Raw genomic sequence first — 22,323 nt, forward strand, 5'->3', positions numbered from 1 at the left:
GCTCCTCCTCTATAATATATATAAAAATATGTCTGAGAATTAATGTAACAGAGTTAATGTCAGGTATCCACTTCTTTGTCCATGTGTGGTTGAATTGATCACAGTGACGCAGAAATGTATGCAGCATCCATCCTCACAGCATAGTTTCCAGCACTAATTACCAAAACATGAGTCTCTGGCAGTGAGATTATAAAGATCAGCCAACAGCAGTGACAAGGAGGTGAAAACAAATGTTGGCTGTGCAGGAATAAAGCAGCATTACCATGAAACATGGACACAATTAAAGCAGAGGGATGTGATGTGGAAACTACAAACAGGTTCCAGTTCTCATCCTGCACGGACACAAACAGTTCTAACTTTACATCTTGCACTGTATCAACCTGCATTTAAATGTTTACATTCAGCTTAAAAAGCTTTCTTTTAAACTCAAGGAAGAACTTTCGTCTGTTAACAGTTTTATTTTCTATAATGTGGAAGTAAATATATGTCTTTATGCTCAGTATGTGCAGAATATTGAATATATATCAGTACTGAGTGAAGAAAGCATGGAGGAATTGTATTTTACAGAGGTGTTAAAGAGTTGGTCAGTTGGAGTCGCATATCCTCCAATGACAGATTGTCTGTGTCCGGTCTAGTCGCCTTATGTGTTGATAGTAAAAGTGTTCTGTCATCCATGGGTATATTTCATATGACCTATGTCAGCATGTCTAATGTGCGTCTCCCAGGATGTCATCTGACGTCCTAATCCATCGATGCAGTTGTCAAATTTGAGAACACTGCGAGCTGAGGGAACGTGGTGAATAATGCCGTCATGTTCCAGTTGCTCAATCTTATCTTGCAGCTGTCTGATCTTGAGCTGTAGTGCTTGCTCAGCTCGCATCACTCTGTCCACAAGGTTCCTCAGCAACATATTGTTATTAAAATAGTGCTCATGCACAAACAAGATGCAGTAAAAGCCTGGTAAAGCAGCCCAAAAGAGAAAACTCTTTCTTTCTCGATGTCCATGTTCCAATCATCACCTCCAAAGGACACTGCAACATAAAGTAGGGACAAGATACTTTTAGATGTTTTTTGTGTGTGTATTCGACAGGTAACTGGATATCCTTTCTAGCTGTCTGCTCTTCAAGAAGCTGCTCTATGATGTGTTTCAATAATGTAGTCTTACATGTGATAAAACCAAAACCCAGCAAAAGCAGCAATTCATAATTAATCAGTGACTGAAATAATCTAATTTATTATGTTCAAATATTAATGTGGGCTGCTTTAGAGAGAAGTTACAAGTCATAAACAATCATATAAGATTTATGTGAGTACGTAACCACATTTCCCCCAAAGTCACAGCATAAAAAATAACTAATTTACAGTGTACAGCAATTAGGAAATATAAAATCTTTCTACAAAGCACTAATTAAATATAAACTGCTGCTATAAATAATCTGGATTTTTCTTTTTTTTTTCCTTTTTAGATTAAATGTAAAACTATTGCAGGCTACTGTTAAACAGGAGCATTTACAGCCACATACAGTATTATTCACTTCATATTAAAATACGAAAATATTTTGTGTAGTTTTGTCGCAGGCCTTTAAAAACGTTGTTTAAATGTCATTTTACATGACAATAATTACAACAATATAACAGATATAAACTGACCTACTAGTCGGACTGGACCAACACCGGGAGAAGGTCACAGTTAATTTAACACCGACGACTATTTGACAAGTTGGCTTTGAAGTGAGTACAAGTTCAGCAGGAATGAACGTATATAGAGCTAAGTAATAACTTTTTCTTATTTTGAGTTTAGTCCTTATAAAACAAATTACTTTATAATAGCCTATTTCAAATGCTAAGGCTTCTCTAATATAATCCGTTTTAACATTAACTCTGCCAACGTCTCTGATGTGCTAGCTAATGCTAGCTAACGTTAGCTTAGCTATAGTTCCTCGTTCAACAACGTAAATTAACGAGGTAGTATTTTTCTTTTCCCTCCTTTTTGGAGTTAAACTGTTCAAATTTAGCTTTGTCACGTTGTTTGTTTAGGCTAACTTAAACTGAGTCAGACTTGTTAAGGCTAGTACTCTCAGTATGCTGCCCGTGTTAATTCTGGTTTTACTTTTTTTCCCATCTCTAGAGTGAAAGATGTCTTCCTTTCCTTCAGTTTATAAAACCACCCATGTTTCACCTCCGTCCAGAGAACACAGCCGTGACCCTGTTGGACTGATTTTGAGCCAAGCTAGATGTTTGACCCACGATCAGGGGCAAACCCTGGGCTCTGAGCTCGGTCTGATGGAGATGACAGAGGTTGAATATGCACACCTGCAGCACTTTCTTCAAGCACACATGGAGGCACAGGCTGGGCCTCCAGACTGGCCCGATGCCAGACCTCACCCCGCTGCCGTGATGGTTAAAGATGCCCCTGTGTCCACGGTGACTTCTCCCTCCACAATCACTCAAGCTATCGACCTGTCAACATCGGGCGACGACCACTGTCTGGTGATGGCGGGAGAAAAGACACCACCTTCTTATGGAGATGTCCCAGGTTTTGTGCTGTCCAGAATCAGAGGTGAGGAAAGCCCAGGTGAACCACCGGCCAAAGTCAGCACATCTCCTCCGAAGAGATCCAGGTCAGCTGCTAGAGTTTGCTTGGAGAAAAGATTTAATACCATGTCTGCTGATGCCACAAGACAGCAAGATATTCAGTCAGCAGTCCTCACCAAGTAGGTTGCAGTAATCTAGTATATTGTTGATTTTTGTTTTTGGTAAATATGACGCTGAAATGCTCCCTGCTGTCGTTTCAGTTTTTTGACCATACTTCAACAGTCAGCAGAGGCTCAGGAAGCCGCCATACATCCTCCCAAGCAGAAGTGGATTAAAACGGACAGAGTAAATCCCTTTGAGGTCTCGAGCTCATTTGTATCAGGTGTTTATGACCCAGTCACCAACATGTGTGGAAAGGTATGGTAAAACATATATCAACATGTATTTTGTTACAGCTGTAGTTGTGGCAGAATTCAGAGTTTAATCTTAAATTTTTTCTCGCTGCAATCTCAGGTTATTGCTCACATGGTGGAGCCTACAAAGCATCAGGGTTTAATCCTCCCCAGCTTTTCATTTAACTTTCATCCAGAGACAGCTGCTGTGAAAGTTCACTATACCGGTAGCAGCAACCCAGCCGAAGAGCTTCAGTTGATGAACGCTGGGAGTAATAATTGCACACTCCAAAATTTGTAATTGTTTTGTTTTTGCCTGCAAATACATGATTAAATCTAACGTCCAACCAAAAATTTATGCTCCTGTTTTTTCACAGAAGATGTGGTGACAATTGCTGCCTCCAGTAATCAGTGCAGCACCCACTGCTCTCAACCTGCCAAGGCTGCTAAAGCTGCCCCAGACTCAGCCAGGGAATCACAGAGCAGGGCCAGGATAAGAGCTCAGTCTTGTATGACTCTCAGCCAGCGCAAGGAGAGGCACAACAGCAAGGAGAGGGAGCGCAGGTGAGCAGCCATTACTAACACCTGGAGGTGTATTCACATTCTCTACGGTGTGTGTGTGTCATAACCTCATGAAATACATTATACATGTAAATTTTCTTCAGGGCTGCTGCCACTGCCTTATATAGTTTCCTGGAATGAAACATAGTTTGCTTAACAGTCTCGAGATCGCATCCCTACAGGCCGTATCCGAAATTACTCTCTCGTTATGATAAATAAACCATGTTTTAGTCCAGGTGTTCCCTAAGTGGGTGCTGCATCATCGTTAGGTGCCTTCAGTACAAGTTGTTGCAATGTCTATGTAGTTTTTTTTTTAAATTTATTTTACATTTTAAACAACCTTTCATCATTCATTAATACACAGGATTAGATGTTACAATCCCTTGTGCCAAAATCCCAGGCAAAACACATTTAGAGGCCCTGTCCAACTGAGAAACCCTACCAAACTTACAGTCATGTGATATGACGATTAACCCACAATCTAAATGAACTAAGTAAATGCTGCTGGCTTGTAGGCCCACAGAGCAGCAGAGGATAATTCAAACCTTGTGAAATATAAGCTAACCTAATGCTGCTGGCTTGTATGTCCCGCTCAGCAGCTAACCAAACAAAGAAACATCGCTACCAACCAACATGAAGACATCAAGATACCTGGCCTAAAAATGAAGACATTAACTACACTTTTGTTTTCTTTTAATTTTTAACCAGTCGGAAGGGAATTATAAACATTCAGATCATTAATTATAAACATTCAGATCATTGTTTTTAAAGCACTTAAATATGTAGTTATGCTGTAGTTCAGGCTGGTTGCTAGTTGTCAGTACAGCATGCAAGTTTTTCAGGTCCAAAGCTGTCAGAAAGTATGACTCGAAATTCAATGAAAGTTAATATAAATATAAAAGAAAACAGCCTTAGAAATTACTCTTACAAAGGTTTACGTGGTTTAAAAAGTTTTGGAGCGCTTGTCTCGTCTGTAGTGTAGTTACTAGTCATTCTGATATTGAGGTGAAAGTCAACACATTACTTTAATGGATTTCTCTTACAAGTATTTGTACACATGCCTTGACATAGTGACTCCAAGAGGGCATTACGTTATTTCTGAAATATGTAGCTCAGTTATTTCACAAACAGACAATTTATCTGCAAACATTTAGCTGTAGTTTCTTCTTATCTGACAGTGTTTAAATACTTTGGGGGATTGAAGTGTTTGTCTAACTTATTTGAAGTCACTGCCTCTTATAAAAGGTGTATTTTACTTTTTCTCTGATGTTAATACACAATTGTATGTAATTAAATAAGGTTTAAATAAATGGTAATATTTAGTTGTAGCCCCGTTGCGGGGCTACAACTAAATATACGTTGCGTACTACTTGTTGTTTAGTGTTTTCTAATTTTTGAGCTTCCCCCTGAAGTCTTTATAGTTGCTTGATATGCAACTTCATTAGATATGCAGTAGTTTAATTGAAAATAAATAGATATAAGTCAGTGGACATAAAACTTCAGGTTCTAAGAAATACCGTTTAAGGAAACACAACATCTGCATTGCCTCTACAGAAAGAGGATTCGTTTGTGCTGTGATGAGCTGAACACGATGGTGCCGTTCTGTGACTCAGATACTGACAAAGTGACCACCCTGCAGTGGACCACGGCCTTCCTGAGATACATCAATAAAACATATGGAGACACCTTCAAAGAGGTGGGCTTGCTTCAGCTGAATCATGCATAACATTATGACTACCTTCCTAGTATTGTGTAGGTCTCCCTTGTGCCTCCAAAACAGTTGTGACTCATCAGAGAATGGACATGGGCCTTCTGAGGGTGTCCTGTGGTGTCTGGATACAGATTGTTGTTAGTGGGGGGCTTTGGATCCTATGGGTTGAGGGGATCAGTGGATCAGTCTGTGGATAGTCTGAGAATCTCAGCTCTTGGGTTTTTTTGTCCATGGAGTCTGATGGCTTGGAAAGGAGTGTACTTTGGGTCTGCGCTGTAAAAGCCTACCTTAAGGCAAATAAAGCTGTAATAATTTTCTAAATATAATGTACACTAAGCTTATATTGATTTTGTTAGGTGGCTAAAATATGTTTTGCTGCCGACCTCCACAAGCAGTTCATTGCTTGGCTCCTGTGCAGCATTTACTGTCGGTAATACGCCGGCCGCAGAGAAGACACTCATACAATCCCACTTCAAAGAAACGCAACTATCCCTTTAAGGGTAAAAAGAACTGGTACTGTCTGTCTTTCATCGCACACATTCTTTCTTTTTCAGGAGTTTCAGAAAGTCTTCACTCATGAGAAAGGATACATTCTTAAATCCAGCTCTTCTTCAGGTCAGGACCACATCAGCAAGGAGATAGATTTGACACTGAGCCATCCTCTTGCAGCAGAACAGTAATCTCCTCATTGTTTCATCCAGTGCATCATCCACACATGTATATACAGAATATACTAAATTAACCCTTAAAGTAGCTGGGGTTGTCCAATGAGGTCTGACTATGGGCTGGAGTCGGTGTGTTTATGTAATTAGATATGTCCTTGTGACTACATTACAATAATTTCCTTGTTTAAATTATCTCAAGACCTCTGCTACAAATACAGCACTTTCACACACAGGTGGCGCTGTTTCCCTTTGAAAAACAACTGTGACAGTTCTCTCATGGGCAATGCTCATCAGCTATTTTATATGCATGATTCAAATATGCACTTTTATTTAAAACTTTTAAACAGTGTTTTGTTTTATTCATACAGAGTGTTCTTCAGTTTACTGAGTACCAACATCTTTTCTGTATTTATTCATTTAAGAAGTTGAAATAAGTGTTGCTACTTTGTGAATTAACTGGGTCAGTGGATTTCATAGTGTTTTGAGCATACTGCAAATTGTTCATTTGATATGTAGAGAAGAGTAATGTTTTACTGAAAAGTGGCTTTATTTGTTCTTTCTTACAACATGTCGCTGTAGCATCTTACTGTACATACAACAGTCACCCACAAATAATAAATAGTATTTAAAGTCATGTGTATTTAATAGTTACAGCACCGGTAGTACATAGTGGATGTGGTCATTGCAGATTGGAAAAGAAATGATTTTTTTTAAAACGTAGCTCCTAAAATGCGTTCTGTATTTTACAATATCTGATTTATCCATCCACAAGCTTTATCTTGTTTTTGATTCTCAAATCCAGAGAATCAAATTCACATGTAATTAAAAAAACAAAAAAAAAAGAGAAAACAAGCTGTAAAAAAGACTATCAAAAGCTTTTTTTTGCATTAATCTACACAATTTATGGGCACCCGGGTATTTGTTTTTTATTCCTTTTACAATACATACACAGCTCCTCGATAGAGGCTTTTTGCCTCAGGCTCCTGTTTCCATATTTTACACTGTAAGCTTGTATGTTGAGGTAACACCTGTGATTTACATAATGGGCCAAGATAAATGCACATACACTTCAGAGACAGTCACTGTTGTTTTAAGAGTGTTATCTGCCAGAAGGATGTTAACCAAAAGTAATTTGGGCATGGAAACAACATGTACAAAGTTTTTTACACAAAGGACTCATCATTCATTCTACAGTTGTTTGTAAGTCAAGTCTTGTTATGTGATGGTACTTGAATCAATGCAGTTGTTCTCTTCTGCACTTTTCTGTTCCTCTGTCCACTTTATTTCTGGATGTCATCTTGATTTGTTTGTGTCTCAGTTGATCTGGTGTTCATGTCACTCCTGGGATGTTCCTCTATTCCTCCCAATATATCACACCTGCTGATGTTACTCTCCCATCGTGTGATTCATGTATTTAAATAAAGAGGACGTTTTTGTGATCACTCTCTTCTTTCATTCCTTCCTTCCTCACTTATCATCCTTCTTCCATGGAATTGATGTTGTCAGGTTGCAGGAAGTCATGTTTAATGGTTTTTGGGGTTGGAGGACTTCCCAGCGACTAATGCGCCCTGACAGGCCGATGTATCACAGATTCCAGGAGGTCCATGGTGCCCAGTCCTGCCTACCCTGCCTGGCTCTCCAGGCTCACCTGGATCTCCTGGAGACCCATCACGACCATCTTTGACAATTCCAGGTACCCCTGGGAGACCTGTGGGAAATTATTGTAGTTAGAAGGTGTAGAAATGGATCTTAACGTTTGTGTCTTTTCGAGGTTCATTGATGTACGACATGCAGATTTTTTTTCTGGCTCAGATCAGAGTATACTATCTGAGGCCACATACCTTGGTATCCCTGGTCACCAGGAGGCCCATCAATGGCTTTGCCAATCGGTCCCTTATCACCTTGCTCACCAACATCACCTGTTGTGAAAACAAAACTTGAATGTTAAAAAAAGTGCAGTCACAATCATTTGTCTTGTTACCTTTAATAATAAAAGCCATGTTGCAGATTTCCCCTGAAAAATCTACCAGTTGGTTTAAATTAAACAGTCTGAGGTTCAAAGAGGTCAAATGATCCAATATCGTTAGAGAAATCAAAGAGAAGTCCAAAAACGGAATACAAATTTATGTAGCAGCACACTTTTCTCACACCTCATTACAAAAGAGTTGGGCCCTTCCAAACGGATTAACCACTTAATTGGAAACCACTTGGTGAGACAACTTCATTATACTGTATATAAAATATCTAAAGCTAGCTTCTCATGCACTGATGAATCATTATTAGCAATTTAACGTCATATAGAAGTTATTAGCTAAATAGCTATGATTTTGATTAGAATACGTTTATTTGTAATGGTATAGTTTTACTATTATGTGAGTATCTTCCACTCCTGACGTAAATGTGATGAAAAGTCTGCCCTGAGTTTTCTTTCATACCTCTGGGACCAGGATCTCCAAGCTCCCCTGGCAGGCCTCTGTACCCTGGTGGTCCTCGGGATCCTGGATGCCCGGTAGAACCAGAAACTCCTGGCTGTCCTGGAGGCCCAGAAGGCCCGGGGCGGCCCACCATCCCAGGGGACAAGGGTCTTCGCAGGTTAGCAGCAAGCTGTGCAATCTGGTCTGCATGATGGAAAACACCGGAAGGTTAACGCTTTCTAGCTTTCTTTTTATACTATTCCGAAATGCAGTGAATCAATGATAACGATTAAATGAAGGTCTCTCACCATCGATCATTGAGCCACACAGCTCTCTGATCTGCTGCTCACTCGCCAGTCTACCCTGAAACACCAGACAGGATACATTAATGGGATTCTTCAGTCAAACAAGCAATTTTAGAGTTCAGTATAGAGTAAAAAAACACTTACAGGTACACCGGTCTTTCCTGCGATTCCAGGCATTCCTTGTTCACCTTGGAAGCCCATTGGTCCTTGTTTTCCTGGAAGCCCTCTAGCTCCGAGCTCTCCTTGTGGACCCGACACGCCCTTAGGGCCCAGTTCACCCCGCTTCCCTGGCTATAATCAACAACGATTTTTGGTTGAATAACTCATTCTGGTTTGCAAAAAACAAATCAATTTCTACCAAACAGAAGCTAAAAACATCCCTGAGATCTGATCATTGACTAAACACCAGAGGAGAAGCAAACTGGGTCTGTTGAGACAATGCGGGGGCGGATTCAGATGGCGTCTTGTTGCTGGATAATTACTCCGACGAGCACAGCAAACAGTAAATGAGACTAAGAGTCTGAGGCTCATCAGTGCTGTATCTCTAATTACATAAATTGTGCTGCAGCTTAATGCGACTCATCTTTCCCTTGTGGCGAAAGCAGCAAACAGGCCAATAAAGCAAAAGCAGCAATACCTATCTCTAATTAATCCTATTAAACCTGGAATGTGAGGCTGAGTCATGTGCACTGACTCTGACGAGTACGCAACAGCTCAGAACGAGGCACCGGTTTTTAATGTTTAGTGAGGGAGCAGACACGAAGGGAGTTTGGAACAATCTTAATTACACCCACACACAACATCTGATCTATGTCTGGTGCTAGCAGATGGACATATACTGTATATAGGAAACTGGTTTGATTGTGGGTCCATGCAGAAGTATGAAACACTGTAAAAGCGACAAAGGAAAATGGATAAAGCAGCTCACCTGTCCTTTTTGTCCAACTGGCCCGAAAGGACCCTGAAAACAAAAACAGTAGTTTAGATAAACGTGTCTGATTTCACACTGCAGCATGTTACGTGGCAGGAGAGCAAAAAACATGTCAGAAAAGTTTTAGTATTTAAATAACTGTCCTAAACGTTTTCACTGTGATTTTGAAGAAGTCTCGTTCAACAGCTCAAAGCATTAAAACTAAAAGCTGCTTCATCAAAAGTTATTTTGTCCCACACCAATAGACTCACATGCAAATGAAGGATCAGGTAGCGTTTTACAGACAAATAATATAATACACCAGTGTAAGGACTTTAAATAGCTGTAATTTAGGACTAATTACTAATGAGTCTCCAGGTTACTAATACTTACAGGTTCTCCGTTCTCTCCTGGTAAACCATCACTTCCTGCCACACCCTAAAGTGAGAACATAAAAGCTGAATTAAGTGATTGAATCTCAGACAACTGACACAAACTTTCTGAGCTCATAAAATGTTCGGCATCGCCACTTTTATGGAGAGGTTTACATTAATGCCAGCTTGAACTTTGACTCACCATGTCTCCTTTAGCTCCAGAAGCTCCGACTGGACCCTGAAAAAGGCAGAGAGAATACAGGTAAAGCCATGCGGAGACATTTGCTGAAGGCCGACTGTGGGAGACGGAAGGGGGGGTGATGAAGGGAAGTGAGGTGGGCTGGTTGAGGGGAACCAGGACTGGTATGAAGGGTGGCTTTGTTCTGCTCTCAGATTCTGAACAGGAGGCAGCTTTGTGTCTGTGCTCTCTACCGGCTGCAGTTTGAGTTTATACCAATCGGGCCGAGGAGAGACGACCTGGTTAATGACATACAGTAGAGAGTCCTGGATAGTTCTGTGTCTCTAGTGTCTGTGTGGAGAAAAACTCCTGACAGAAAATGAATATATTTGTTTATTGATTTAATAATCAGTTAATAGTTTTAAGTCATTAAAATTCTTGATCTGAACACCTGAGAGATTTGGACTGCTGGTCGAATAAAAAAATTATGTGACAGTGGAACCTAGAAAGATTTTCGGACATGTTATACACCAATTCAATGAATCTATGGGCTGATTAATAAATAATGATAGTAATCATTAGCTGCACTTTTTTACTGTGGACTCATGGATGCTGTTTTACTCATTTCATCACAGAGGAAACACTCACCCTTTCACCAAAGTCTCCACGGAGTCCTGTTGGTCCTGGAAGACCTGGATCCCCCAAGGCTCCTTTGATTCCCTGCAGCACAAACACACACCCAGTAAGTTAATCAGTAATAATAATAATAATAATAATAATAATAGTAAAAAGATGCATGCTACTGACCTGGAAGCCTTTCACTCCCTGGGGCCCAGGGTTGCCCGCTGGCCCAATACCTCCCTGTTGGAAAGAGACACAGTCATGACATCCCACTAGACTGAAGTAGTAAGTAGACAATTTATATTCAGAGAAGAAGAAACTAAACAAATGGAAGTGGTGGTTGTGTGGGGTATGATTCATCATGCAGCCCAGTGTGTGATAGTACTGTGTTAATTCCTATGCTGCTTTATCTTTTTTTTTTCCTTGCCGCAGGCTCTGATGTGAAATACAAAGATCTCTCTGTTTATGAATTCCTCCTTCATGAATACCTGCCCTCATCCCTGCAGGTATCTCTCCATTAATAACCAGCTCCGTCTTGGTGAGCCACTGAATCAGAAGGAACACCCTTGGTACTTCTGTAGCATATCATTAACTTCGAAGGCCAGCAGTTCACTGTTCCAGTTTAATTTCACAGTCATGCTGTAACGCTGCTACACATTTTGGCCTTTTAATACGGCTGATTCTTTTTTTTAGAGATCATGTATTCCAGTGTGCACACTGGTTATTAGAGCAGTAGGCATTAAACTGTTGGAAACTGTGTCTAAATTCTGCAAATTAACAGATGGCCATCTGTGCAGCAGGACAAATAATTAGACTTGTAAATGGGACAAAGATTATTTTTTAATGTCATGTAAGAGATTCCTTTGAAGCTTTTAAAGCGATTCCAGCATTTCCAGCAAATCTGACATCAGGCAGGGAATGAGCTGTCTCAATGCACAGTTTGAGCATTTACTTACTGCCACTCCTCTGGGACCTGCTATCCCCCTCTCTCCTGGGATGCCAATCTCTCCCTGAAGGGAAGCGATAAAAGATGTTACAGACAAGTCATTTTAGAGACAAAAAGAGACATTTTTGAGATTGCAAGCCCCCCTCCCCACCAGATACATACAGGAATACCTGGCTCTCCAGAGGGTCCAGTCTCTCCAGCTTTCCCTGGATCACCCTGGGGTAAAAGAAGGGAGAACAAAACAGTTCTTCTCTGTGCGCTGTCTTACTTTAAGTGTATCTGTTTTGTTGTAGTACTCACAACTTCTCCTTTAGATCCCTTTGTGCCAGCCTTTCCTTGCAGACCCTAGAGTAGAAAATATAATTTAGAGCCTTTTTATCAGCAAAACAACATTTTGTTTTTCTATTTCAGGCTTTGAAGGATATAATAATCACAAATAATGATTAGGAGTGGCTTTGAGAGGTCTAAATACTTACAGGAAGGCCATTTGGTCCTTTCTCTCCAACTGTTCCATGGCGTCCAGCATCACCCTGTCAACAGATAGACATCAGCTTTACTCAGTTTGTGGTCTCTTAACTAATATTTAAGTAAAAGAGAGTTCGTACCTTCTCGCCGTCCAACCCTGGTGTTCCATCTTTTCCATCTCTGCCAGGAATACCCTGTTGAAGACATTAATTGTGACCCTGATAGTTCTGAGAGGTAACGCAGATCAAAAAGTTGTGATTTTGCATCAATGCACTTACAGGCTCCCCTTTGGGTCCAGCTCCACCAGGAGCACCTTTGGGACCAATTTTACCCTGTTGAAAGACACATGAAGGTGTCACGTAAACAACTCTAATATATCTATATGTACCGACAGTCACAACTCAAGGCATTTTACTTACAATTTCTCCTTTGGGTCCTCTGAATCCCTGTGGTCCTTTTTCTCCAGCATCACCCTGGAGACATCAGATGAAACACACGCAGCTATTCATTGATGGGACCAGCCATCTATTCTAGCTGTGGACTACTAACCAACAATGTTTTTTTACGGTGACAGCAGAACAAACAAAGAGAGACTCACTGTCTTTCCAATGATGCCGGCGATGCCAGGTTTTCCTCGGAAACCTGGGAAACCCTGGAGACAATCATAGGATGAAGTCAGAAGAAACGTATTGAAATGCTTTGAAATTACTAAATGCAGAGAGTGAATGAAAGTTAAATCAGGAAGGAGTGATTATGCTTACTCTGTCTCCTACAGATCCCATTGGGCCTTGCAAACCTCTTAGACCACGAGGGCCCTGGAAACATAACATTAGAGCATTATGAAGACACTTTAACACATCACAACCCTCCTCAGAATATTAAACACATGTCTTTTATGCTGTATTTGAAGAACTAATGTGTTGCCAGGCGAAAGGTCACATAAATATAAGATGACATTTGTCTACGTATCTTACCTGCAGGCCCACAGTGCCGGGAATACCTGGTGGGCCCGGTGGACCAGCGTCACCCTGGAGACACAACAGCACACTTAGTATCTGTACTCCAACTCTGAAACCAGTGTTGTGCAGTAAGTCTTTATGTCACTATTAAACTCACTTTCTCTCCATCTTTTCCAGCCTCTCCCTTGTCTCCTTTGTGTCCGGTGTGACCCTACGAGAGCAAAAACACATGGAAATGAATGCAGTCATGAAGTTTGGGGTGAGTTGAGCTGTGCATTTTTCTAGAGACACACAAAGCAGTTTATAATTCAAAACAAAGCATGATAAAAAATCTGTTTACTTTGAATCCTGGCATCCCAGGAGGACCGGAGGGACCAGGGGGGCAGATTGCAGGACACTGCAGAAGCAAGAGGCAAATAATGAGCACAGTTTCACTTATATTATAGTCAGTATGCAGATTTCAAAGGATGCATGGTTGAATTCTTACCAGAAGGTCACCACTGAGATCTTGAAGAGTACCAGGAAGACCCTGAGTGAAGAGGAATCACACACAACCAGAAATTAATTGCCGCAGGTTGCGCACTATTGTAACATTGTCACTAATTATAAAATATATTTTGCACTTACTGGGGGTCCATCAGGGCCAGGAGGTCCAGAAAGTCCTGGACTGCCCTCAGGACCCTGACAAACACACAGAGGATCACCAGCATTAGGAGCATCTTCAGCATCTCAGTCTAAAATAAGGGCTTTCTTCCAGGATGGAATGAAATTAGTGTCTGTTTCTTCCATCCAGGGGAAATCATCCAGTCACAGTCATTAGAATCATTCAGAGTCCCTCAGGAAAGATTAAAATCCCCCTCCACTCAAAACGTTACTTGCTTATTGTCACCAAAAGGCTGCTTCACATTAATCTGTTAAATGAGGAAAAGTTTCTCTGTGCTCACGTTAAATCTGAATTCAAGTCCTGCAGATGGACCCAAGATTTTTTTACAACTAGTTTAAAAGCCAATTGTGTGAAAAGTATAAAAGGGAAGCGTACATGCACAGAGGATGCATGGTTGGATTTTTCAAGAATTGCGTGTATTCGTAAAAATCTATTGTTATTCCTATAAACAAGTGTGTGTGGACTCTTTAAGTACTCAACTCGACAGAAAGGCGGTGTTTAATAATACATCTCAGTAGACTGTGGTAACCGTGACAACAGCATTCCTAATACAGACCCGACCTTAAGACAATTTCTGACTCAGACTATAAAGTACCATCCAAGTGCTGCTGATAGTACTGTAGGGGCTCTGGAAGCAGAGTGAACTTTCAGACATGAGCTGTGTACTGTCCTAATAAAGTGTGACCCAGTAGAAACACTGGGCCAGTCCAAGTGTCGACATGTCCTTTCCATCCAGTGGTTATTATTATCCTACTGCTACAACATAGGAATTTAGGCCAATGTTGTGCTGGTTGATTCTAGCAGAGATCATTATTGGATCTCTATCAGTATTCACTGTACTGTTATGTGTCTTCTGATCAGACTTGTGTATTCATTTGCATTTTCACTTAATAATAATTTCTTCTCATTTTGACAGAGGTTGAAATTCCTTAATGACGACAGAAAGTGTTCACGGGGAAGTTCAGACTCACCACAGGACCCTGAGGTCCGACTCCGCCGGGAAACCCGTTGGTTCCAGGTAATCCCTGAAAACAAGAGACATCTGAGTGACGTGTCTCTCTGTCAAGTCACCAGAGTGCATGTGCTGTCTGGGCTACATCATAGTAAAACAAACACATTCCCATGATGCTAATGAGCTGAAATGGTGTCAGAATGATACAAACACACGAGAATCATCTTATTTCAGAGTGACGTAAAAAGACAGCGCTGTGTACTCACTGGAGCTCCTGGTCTCCCTCTGCCCTACGGAAGACACAGGAAGGCACATTAAGTCACAAACACCAAGAAGATGATTAGATTTACCAACAACAATATCCACTGTGTGATGCAGCACCGTGAATTATCATGTTTAACCGTTTGTCACAGGTTCTTGCTATGAGGTATGTAGACACTTCAGATCAGGGCTGACATCTGAGAACTCATCGGTATCAATATGTGACACAGCTGCATTCAAAAGTATGACTTTGCTCTGACTTGGCAAGAGCAGAATGGCAGAACGTGACCCTCTTAGCTGCTCTTAGACGGGTCAGAGGAGGACAAGCTGCTGTGTGTCTGTTGGATGTTACATGTGGGGTTACTTACAGGAGGTCCAGGTGGCCCAGGAGGTCCAGCTTCACCCTGTAGACAGGAAAGAAAACAAATCGCAGTCAGCCTCTCAGATGTAATCAAGAATCAAAGATTAGATTTTTATTTCTTTCAAATAATCAATGCATGCCCAAATTAGTCACTCTATACATTCTTTTTTTTTTTAAGAGTTTGCTTTCTTCATGATTGTTTTAACACGTCAGCTAAGGTTATCATTTATCATTTATTGTTGCTGTAATTCAATTTATAAGTAACTGAAGCCTTTCCTGTCACTATCTAGTGATGATGATTGATAGAGACAAAAATATCACAAAATGTGTGTTACAAAACGTTCTTGCTAAAAAGGGACTCTCATTGTTTAGTTTGGTTATGTGTGCAAAGAGTTAAGAATGGCTGTGCTTTGAATTTGTAGCTGTAGCGGATGCAGTAATCAGTGTGTCTTTCATCCATTAACTTCCTATTAATGGAGCAAATGATCAAATTGTGGTTTCCTGTGTTTCCCTTTTCCTTCTTTCCTTTCATGCCTCCTCCTCCCTCTCTTACCCCTTCGTCTGCCCCCTCCACCCCCTCCCGCCAGCTGTATTTGTGTTGTCTCAAAGGTGAGATGGCACACTCCAAATAAGCAGCCATGTTGCACGTATTCACTGCATTCCTCAGTGAGTAAACTGCACAGCAGGCCACACTGCTACACCAGTCAGACATGTATACACTTTCTATGTGGTTTAGTGAACTCTGCATCAGCTTGGGCATTGTTTCTGACTCTCAACACTTTTATCCTGTTTGTCTTTGCTCCACTCTTCAGCACTCTGAGCCATGACTGTGTAGTTATCTGAGTAATTAGGGGACATGGGTTGATGCAAGCTTCCTCATTAGGTTGGCTAATTAGTTGAATGGCTGGGGGGTTGGAGGGGGTGCAGTGTTATCTGTCTCGACAGTTACTCTGCAACCTTGCACCAGAGGTTCCTCAATCTTTATTATTTCATATCTTTTATTCATTGTGGGAAATCAAAGGCCTCCTGTTTAATCGTGAGATGGAGCACCAGTTTGATGTCACATGTGTGTTGTAATTCTGTCTCCTCTTGTGTCTCTCCGAGGATAACACCTGTTTCTCTCTGCATCTGCGCAAGAGATCATCATCTCCTGCAGTCTCACCGATCGGTGGGAAACAGTGTGCATTCCAGGCGGGATTAGGGAAGCAGCAGAAATAAATCCGATTCTGATCCCTCATTAAAAATAGTCCCACCAAGAGGCTGAGCCAGCTTGACAAAATCAGGCTGACAGAGAAAACAAGAGACCATGTGCCTGTCAGACCCTCCCGAGGGCCTTCAAACAACACAACCCGATTAACACGCAGAGTTTGCACATATGTGTCTTGCCTGTGGCAGACTTGAGCTGATTAATGAGGAGAACTGTAAAGTAGGCAGTTGGTGCATCTTTAAATGCATCACAGAAAGCTCACAAGACCAAAATATACTTACTGGTTCCCCTGGGGGTCCATCCTTGCCAGCAGGACCATCAGGACCCGTCAAACCCTGAAGAGGATGTGCAACAGTTGTACATCATTGCCTCAAATTCAGTATCATAGAATCAACTCCACTATCTAACATCCTAAAAGAAATAAAAACCAAGGTGTTGATGTCAGTTTCAGTGTTTATTGGACACTTACATCTACTCCTGGAAGTCCTGGCAGACCTGGTTGTCCTGGTAATCCTGGTATCCCTGCTTTCCCTTTGGGACCCTACAAAGATGGAGATTTGTAAAGTAGTTATATACACCACCGAACATTTGATTTCAACATATTTTAATCTTTTATCTTAACAAAAAACAGTGTTGCACTTTGTTAAAAATTTCATTTTAGCAGGTTGGAATGGGGTGAAGAAAATCCCCCTTTTTCAAATTGGTAATCTATAAATAGAGGGTATTATTTGAAGGTTGTATGACTTTTTTGGAATAGTTGGGAAGAGACTTTTATTTTTACGTGTGTGTATAAAACTTTACATTATACAGAAACACATTATTACTGTTTCTGTATTATGTATTATGGTTATTATTCCGTGCATAAGTATAAGTTCCAAAATATTATTAAGATTTGAATTGGGGCACACAGCTGAACAAGTTGTACCGGTTTAACGTGGTTGCTGTAGCAGACCTTGATGGTTTTTTACAACCTCCCTTAGCCACCTAAATAAAACTGAGTCAATACTGGGATACTTACTTGTTTCCCTGCCAGTCCAGCAGGTCCAGGTTTGCCCTGTTAATGAGATAAAAAAAATATAAGTAACACATCCTTCTGATTATTGTCAAGGTTTATATGTGGCACATCTTGAACAGTCCCACCTACTCTAGAATCGCACAAACGAAGCTCTACATGCTGCCACACGGGCCAAGAAAAACTTCCCCTGACCACAGTGAGTCTGTGGGCCGCTTGACTCTACACAGTGTTTAGCTTCTTCAGAGACTGGGGAAGAACAAACATCACTAAACTGACCCGATGCAGACTGGTCACATGATTAAAGCCTCAGTTTGGTTTAGACAGGGGGGGCTGAAGGTGCAGGGAGGAGGTGCGAGGTGAAACTCTAGATGGTCTCACAGGGTTGGGGAATGCATGAATAGGCCCTCTGTGTGCCCAAAATTCACTGGAGTCACAAAAAAATAGTCACAGCTATAATAACCTAAAGTTTTCTTAAAAACGTGTATCTACATATATAAACATTTCTGTGTTTGAGAAAGTTTCAAACCCTAAAAATATATATCATATTTGCAAAGGTTTTCAATTGACTTAGCTACTACATAATCCAATTTCCTCTCACAACCTGTGCAAATAAATCTCATCACATCATTTTTGTTTTACTATAATGTCATATCCTACCTACCAGCAAAACCCCTGGAACAGTGAAGGCTCTGGGAGATTAATTTTTTAGTAGACTTTGTAGGCACTAATAAAATCTGTTAACAAGATGTACAAGCCATTCACATTTTAAATATATTTTTAATGGTTTAGGGATGGATAATGAATATGCAATATTTTTCACTCACAGAGCTCCATTTAGAAGACACACACCTAAACCCTGCTTACATCCATGACTATTATTAAATATTTGTAGGAGGGGCCGAGGGCGGAGTCAGTGTGAGAAAATCTATCATTAAGTAATGTTTCGCCACACTCATGCACAAGCACACCTCCAGCCAAAGGTGATTATGTGGGATCAAACGTAAACTTAAAGCTACGTCACAAGCCAATATTTGAAATAATTGTCGTTTTAATCTGTAACTTTACACCTGATTTACTTAAAATAATAGAAAAAGAATAAATCTGTTCATTACTCACAAAAACAAAACTAAGGGGGGAATTCATCAGCTCTCATCCACTTACTAAGGACTGTCTGTTAACCGTCTAAAATAAGAGAAATATATTTATAGAAGTGCAGAAGTCATTGGAGTCTGGTCAACTCACATCAGTGCCATCCCTTCCTGGGGGCCCTGGGGGTCCTGGTGGCCCATTAGGTCCTCTGGGGCCCGGCCTCTGCAACATAAAATTAACCAAAATCAGACATTTCCACCTCCTGTGTAGTATCAAGCTGATTTGCTGTAAGTGAAGTAGAACTGTCAGAAAGTGGGTTTGATGTGAACTGAATGAAACAGAAAGTGATGCTTGGTGCATTTTGGCACCAACAAGTTTTAACTAAAAACAAGGAAAAGGTCTATTGGGGACAGTTTATTTAACTGTCATTGGACATTTAATGCAGCAGCCTAATTCTAGAACTCAACATAAAAAATAAATACAACTGAACATCTTGAAAGACGTGATGCAAATACGCACGCGTAAAAACGCTTTAACTTTACGCACAAGATGAAGACCTGACTGAATTTATACAGAAACTGAAATCTGTGGCTTATTGTCTACTTAACAAAATAAACGTATTTCACTGAGGACTTTCCAAATGTGCTGCGGAGTTTGGCTCAGTCAGGGAGCCCTGAATGAACAGAGGTGGCATTGTGCGCACTGATCTCCAATCCGCGCATTCCACAGGTTCAGGGAAAACATAACCCCGACTTCAGAAACTAGTGCGAAATACACAGGCACCTGCACACAATTACACTCACATGGTAAAGTTACAACTGGCCTACAGAACTAGAGAGAGAACATACCAACAGGCAAATCTGCAACTATGGAGAGAGTGGGCTGTGTTTAGGGGTGCAGTTAAGAAGAAGTATCCAGAAACGACAGGTTTTCTGGTAAAACGATGCACGTCAGGCCTTGAATGCCCTAAAGTAGCACGACGGCCTCCATCCTCATTATTAGACACATGAAACTTGTCCCTTGGTTATCAACCTACACTTACTGCAATGAGTTCAGATCATCAGCACCAAACCAGGTCAGCATAAAAACACTCACCACCGTTATATAAATGATGCAGGCGGCTGAGGGAAAGGAGGGGTGCAGCACTTGATAACTCTTACCTGGGCTGAGGATGATGTCAAAAGCTGGCACAGTAAGAGCACCCACAGAGCAGAGAACATCGCCATAGCTCCCCACTCACAAACCCGAGTTTAAGCGGAAAAAAAAGGTCAAATCCACGGTTCCCGGTCCTCTCTCGCCTCCCCCCAGAGTCCGAACGGAGCCTTCCTTCACCTCACGGCGCACAGCTCCTGAATGGCTTTCTCTTTGGTCCCAGATAAACCCGAGCCTCCAGCCGAAGGGGCTGAACTCTATCTAGCGCACTGCACACAGGGGTGAGGGGGGTGAGGAGTGGTGAAGGAGGCAGAGTGTAGAGGGGAATCCATTTCGGACACCGAAGAAAGTGGGCTGAGCTAAGATTGTTAAAAATACCAAGGGACCAATTAGAAAATGACCAAATGATCTGACCAGAGGGCCGGGATATAACGTTTCCAAAAATACGGGATCCTACATTTCCCATAATGCCTAGAATTTGTAGGACAGGTTTGCTGTTTTTAAAGTCATCAGTTCATCTCCAAGGCCGAGATAACTCTGATCACATGACTACAACATGAGTTATTTTTTCAGACTTTCACAAAGCTCTTTCAGAGTCACACAAGACAATTTACAGATGAATCCAGAGGCTGTCGGCACTTTCCATGATCATCAAGATTATTCGTCCTTTCTGGTCACGAAGCAGCAGAAACTTTCTACTCTACACTGAACTATGAGCTCCTCAGGCTTCATACTGATGCTCACCTCAGCTCCCAGTCTGTGTCTGCAAATGAAGATTATTCTAATCAGTCAGTAGTTTATTTTCTCAAATGATGGATTAAAGTTTCAGAAAAGATTGGACAATTTAAGCTGGAAAATGTCTTATTTTGTCTCATAAAGAGTAAAAAAAACAAACAAACAAACAAAAACCAAGATAGTGGGTTTACTTTGAAACTAGTAAAATAAATGCAGCAGAATTTTGTTTGAACAAATGAAGGTTTGATTTTTGCGCTCAAGAAACGGCTCAAATCATTAAAACATCATCATAATAAACTGCTGATGAGCTATTTGTTGATTGATTTGTTCTTAAAGCTCCACAGCACATCATCATACTGTGGGACACCAATACAAGTACACTGCCTGGCCAAAAAAAAAAAAAAGTTGCCACCTGGATTTAACTAAGCAAATAGGTACAAGCCTCCTATTGGATAATTACTGCATGGGCAATTATCTTTCAGCTGGCAACAAGTTATTTAACCCCAACTGATGCAATGAGTAGCTTCTCATTTCTTAAACAACCATGTTGAAAGACACATCATATGGTTGTGGAAAAGATGTTAGTCTGTTTGAGAAGGGTCAAATCATTGGCATGCATCAAGCAGAGAAAACATCTAAGGAGATTGAAGAAACTACTAAAACTGGGTTAAGAACTGTCCAACGCATTATTAAAAACTGGAAGGATAGTGGGGAACCATCGTCTTTGAGGAAGAAACGTGGTGATTGATCGTGATCTGTGATCACTTAAATGTTTGGTGAAATCAAATTGAAGAAAACAGTAGAACTCAGGGCTATGTTTAATAGTGAAAGTAAGAACATTCCACACGAACAATGCAAAGGGAACTCAAGGGATTGGGATTGAACAGCTGTGTAGCCTTATCAGTGAGGCTAATCGGAGAAAAAAAAGGCTTCAATCTGCTAGGGAGCATAAAGATTGGACTCTGGAGTAATGGAAGAAGGTCATGTGGTCTGATGAGTCCAGATTTACCCTGTTCCAGAGTGATGGGGGCATCAGGGTAAGAAGAGAGGCAGATGAATTGATGCACCCATCATGCCTAGTGTCTACTGTACAAGCCTGTGGAGGCAGTGCTATGATCTGGGGTTGCTGCAGTTGGTCAGGTCTAGGTTCAGCAACATTATGTGTCCAAAGAATGAGGTCAGCTGACTACCTGAACATACTGAATGACCAGGTTATTCCATCAATGGAGTTTTTTCTTCCCTGATGGCACGGGCATATTCCAAGATGACAATGCCAGGATTCATGGGGCTCAAATTGTGAAAGAGTGGTTCAGGGAGCATGAGACATCATTTTCACACATGGATTGGCCACCACAGAGTCCAGACCTTAACCCCATTGAGAATCTTTGGGATGTGCTGGAGAAGGCTTTGTGCAGTGGTCAGACTCTCCCATCATCAATACAAGATCTTGGTGAAAAATGAATGGAACACAGGTTGAAAATAAATCTTGTGACATTGCAGAAGCTTATTGAAACAATGCCACAGTGAATGTGTGCTGTAATAAAAGCTAAAGGTGGTCCAACAAAATATTAGAGTGTGTGACCTTTTTTTCTTTGGTGGAGAAATATATTCATTCTTTAAACTTAAAATAATCCAAAAAAGTCTATAATGTTTCATTTGTAATATACCAAAGTGAATGTGGATAAATCTGGAGATAGACAACAAACATGAAGTTCAAACTCCCCTTCAAACTAGTGTGTCCTGTTTTGATCTGAGGCCTGTGCAGCATAATTTCTAGATCCTCTTTTGTCTTTCCTCAAGTTTACTGGAAAGTCTCAGTTTCAGGTGCAACATGTTATTCTGACAGTTGTA

The 22,323-nt window shown here is 41.0% G+C and overlaps 2 protein-coding genes across 2 annotated transcripts; one reads left to right on the forward strand and one right to left on the reverse strand.

Moving 5' to 3' along the window:
* Positions 1-1,815: 1,815 nt before the first annotated feature.
* Positions 1,816-6,357, forward strand: LOC311494382 (uncharacterized protein). The gene is made up of 6 exons (XM_084553408.1): positions 1,816-2,714; positions 2,796-2,952; positions 3,049-3,199; positions 3,308-3,491; positions 5,043-5,184; positions 5,754-6,357. The coding sequence occupies exons 1-6, from the start codon at positions 2,137-2,139 to the stop codon at positions 5,877-5,879; spliced, it is 1,338 nt and encodes a 445-aa protein (XP_084409534.1). The 5' UTR covers positions 1,816-2,136; the 3' UTR covers positions 5,880-6,357.
* Positions 6,358-7,387: 1,030 nt separating this feature from the next.
* col9a3 (collagen, type IX, alpha 3) lies at positions 7,388-19,811 on the reverse strand (the record flags this gene model as incomplete). Its single annotated transcript, XM_084553198.1, has 32 exons — positions 7,388-7,572; positions 7,706-7,783; positions 8,300-8,482; positions 8,587-8,641; positions 8,728-8,874; positions 9,512-9,544; positions 9,887-9,931; positions 10,070-10,105; positions 10,694-10,765; positions 10,853-10,906; positions 11,623-11,676; positions 11,775-11,828; positions 11,913-11,957; positions 12,089-12,142; positions 12,218-12,271; positions 12,356-12,409; positions 12,497-12,550; positions 12,676-12,729; positions 12,839-12,892; positions 13,052-13,105; positions 13,194-13,247; positions 13,377-13,433; positions 13,524-13,565; positions 13,664-13,717; positions 14,672-14,725; positions 14,919-14,942; positions 15,282-15,317; positions 16,763-16,816; positions 16,951-17,022; positions 17,500-17,535; positions 18,739-18,807; positions 19,746-19,811. 32 exons carry the CDS (start codon positions 19,809-19,811, stop codon positions 7,388-7,390), a joined length of 2,037 nt encoding a protein of 678 aa, XP_084409324.1.
* Positions 19,812-22,323: the final 2,512 nt, after the last annotated feature.

Source organism: Chelon labrosus, assembly GCF_963514085.1.
Source record: "Chelon labrosus genome assembly, chromosome: 10".
In the NCBI taxonomy this organism is placed as follows: domain Eukaryota; kingdom Metazoa; phylum Chordata; class Actinopteri; order Mugiliformes; family Mugilidae; genus Chelon; species Chelon labrosus.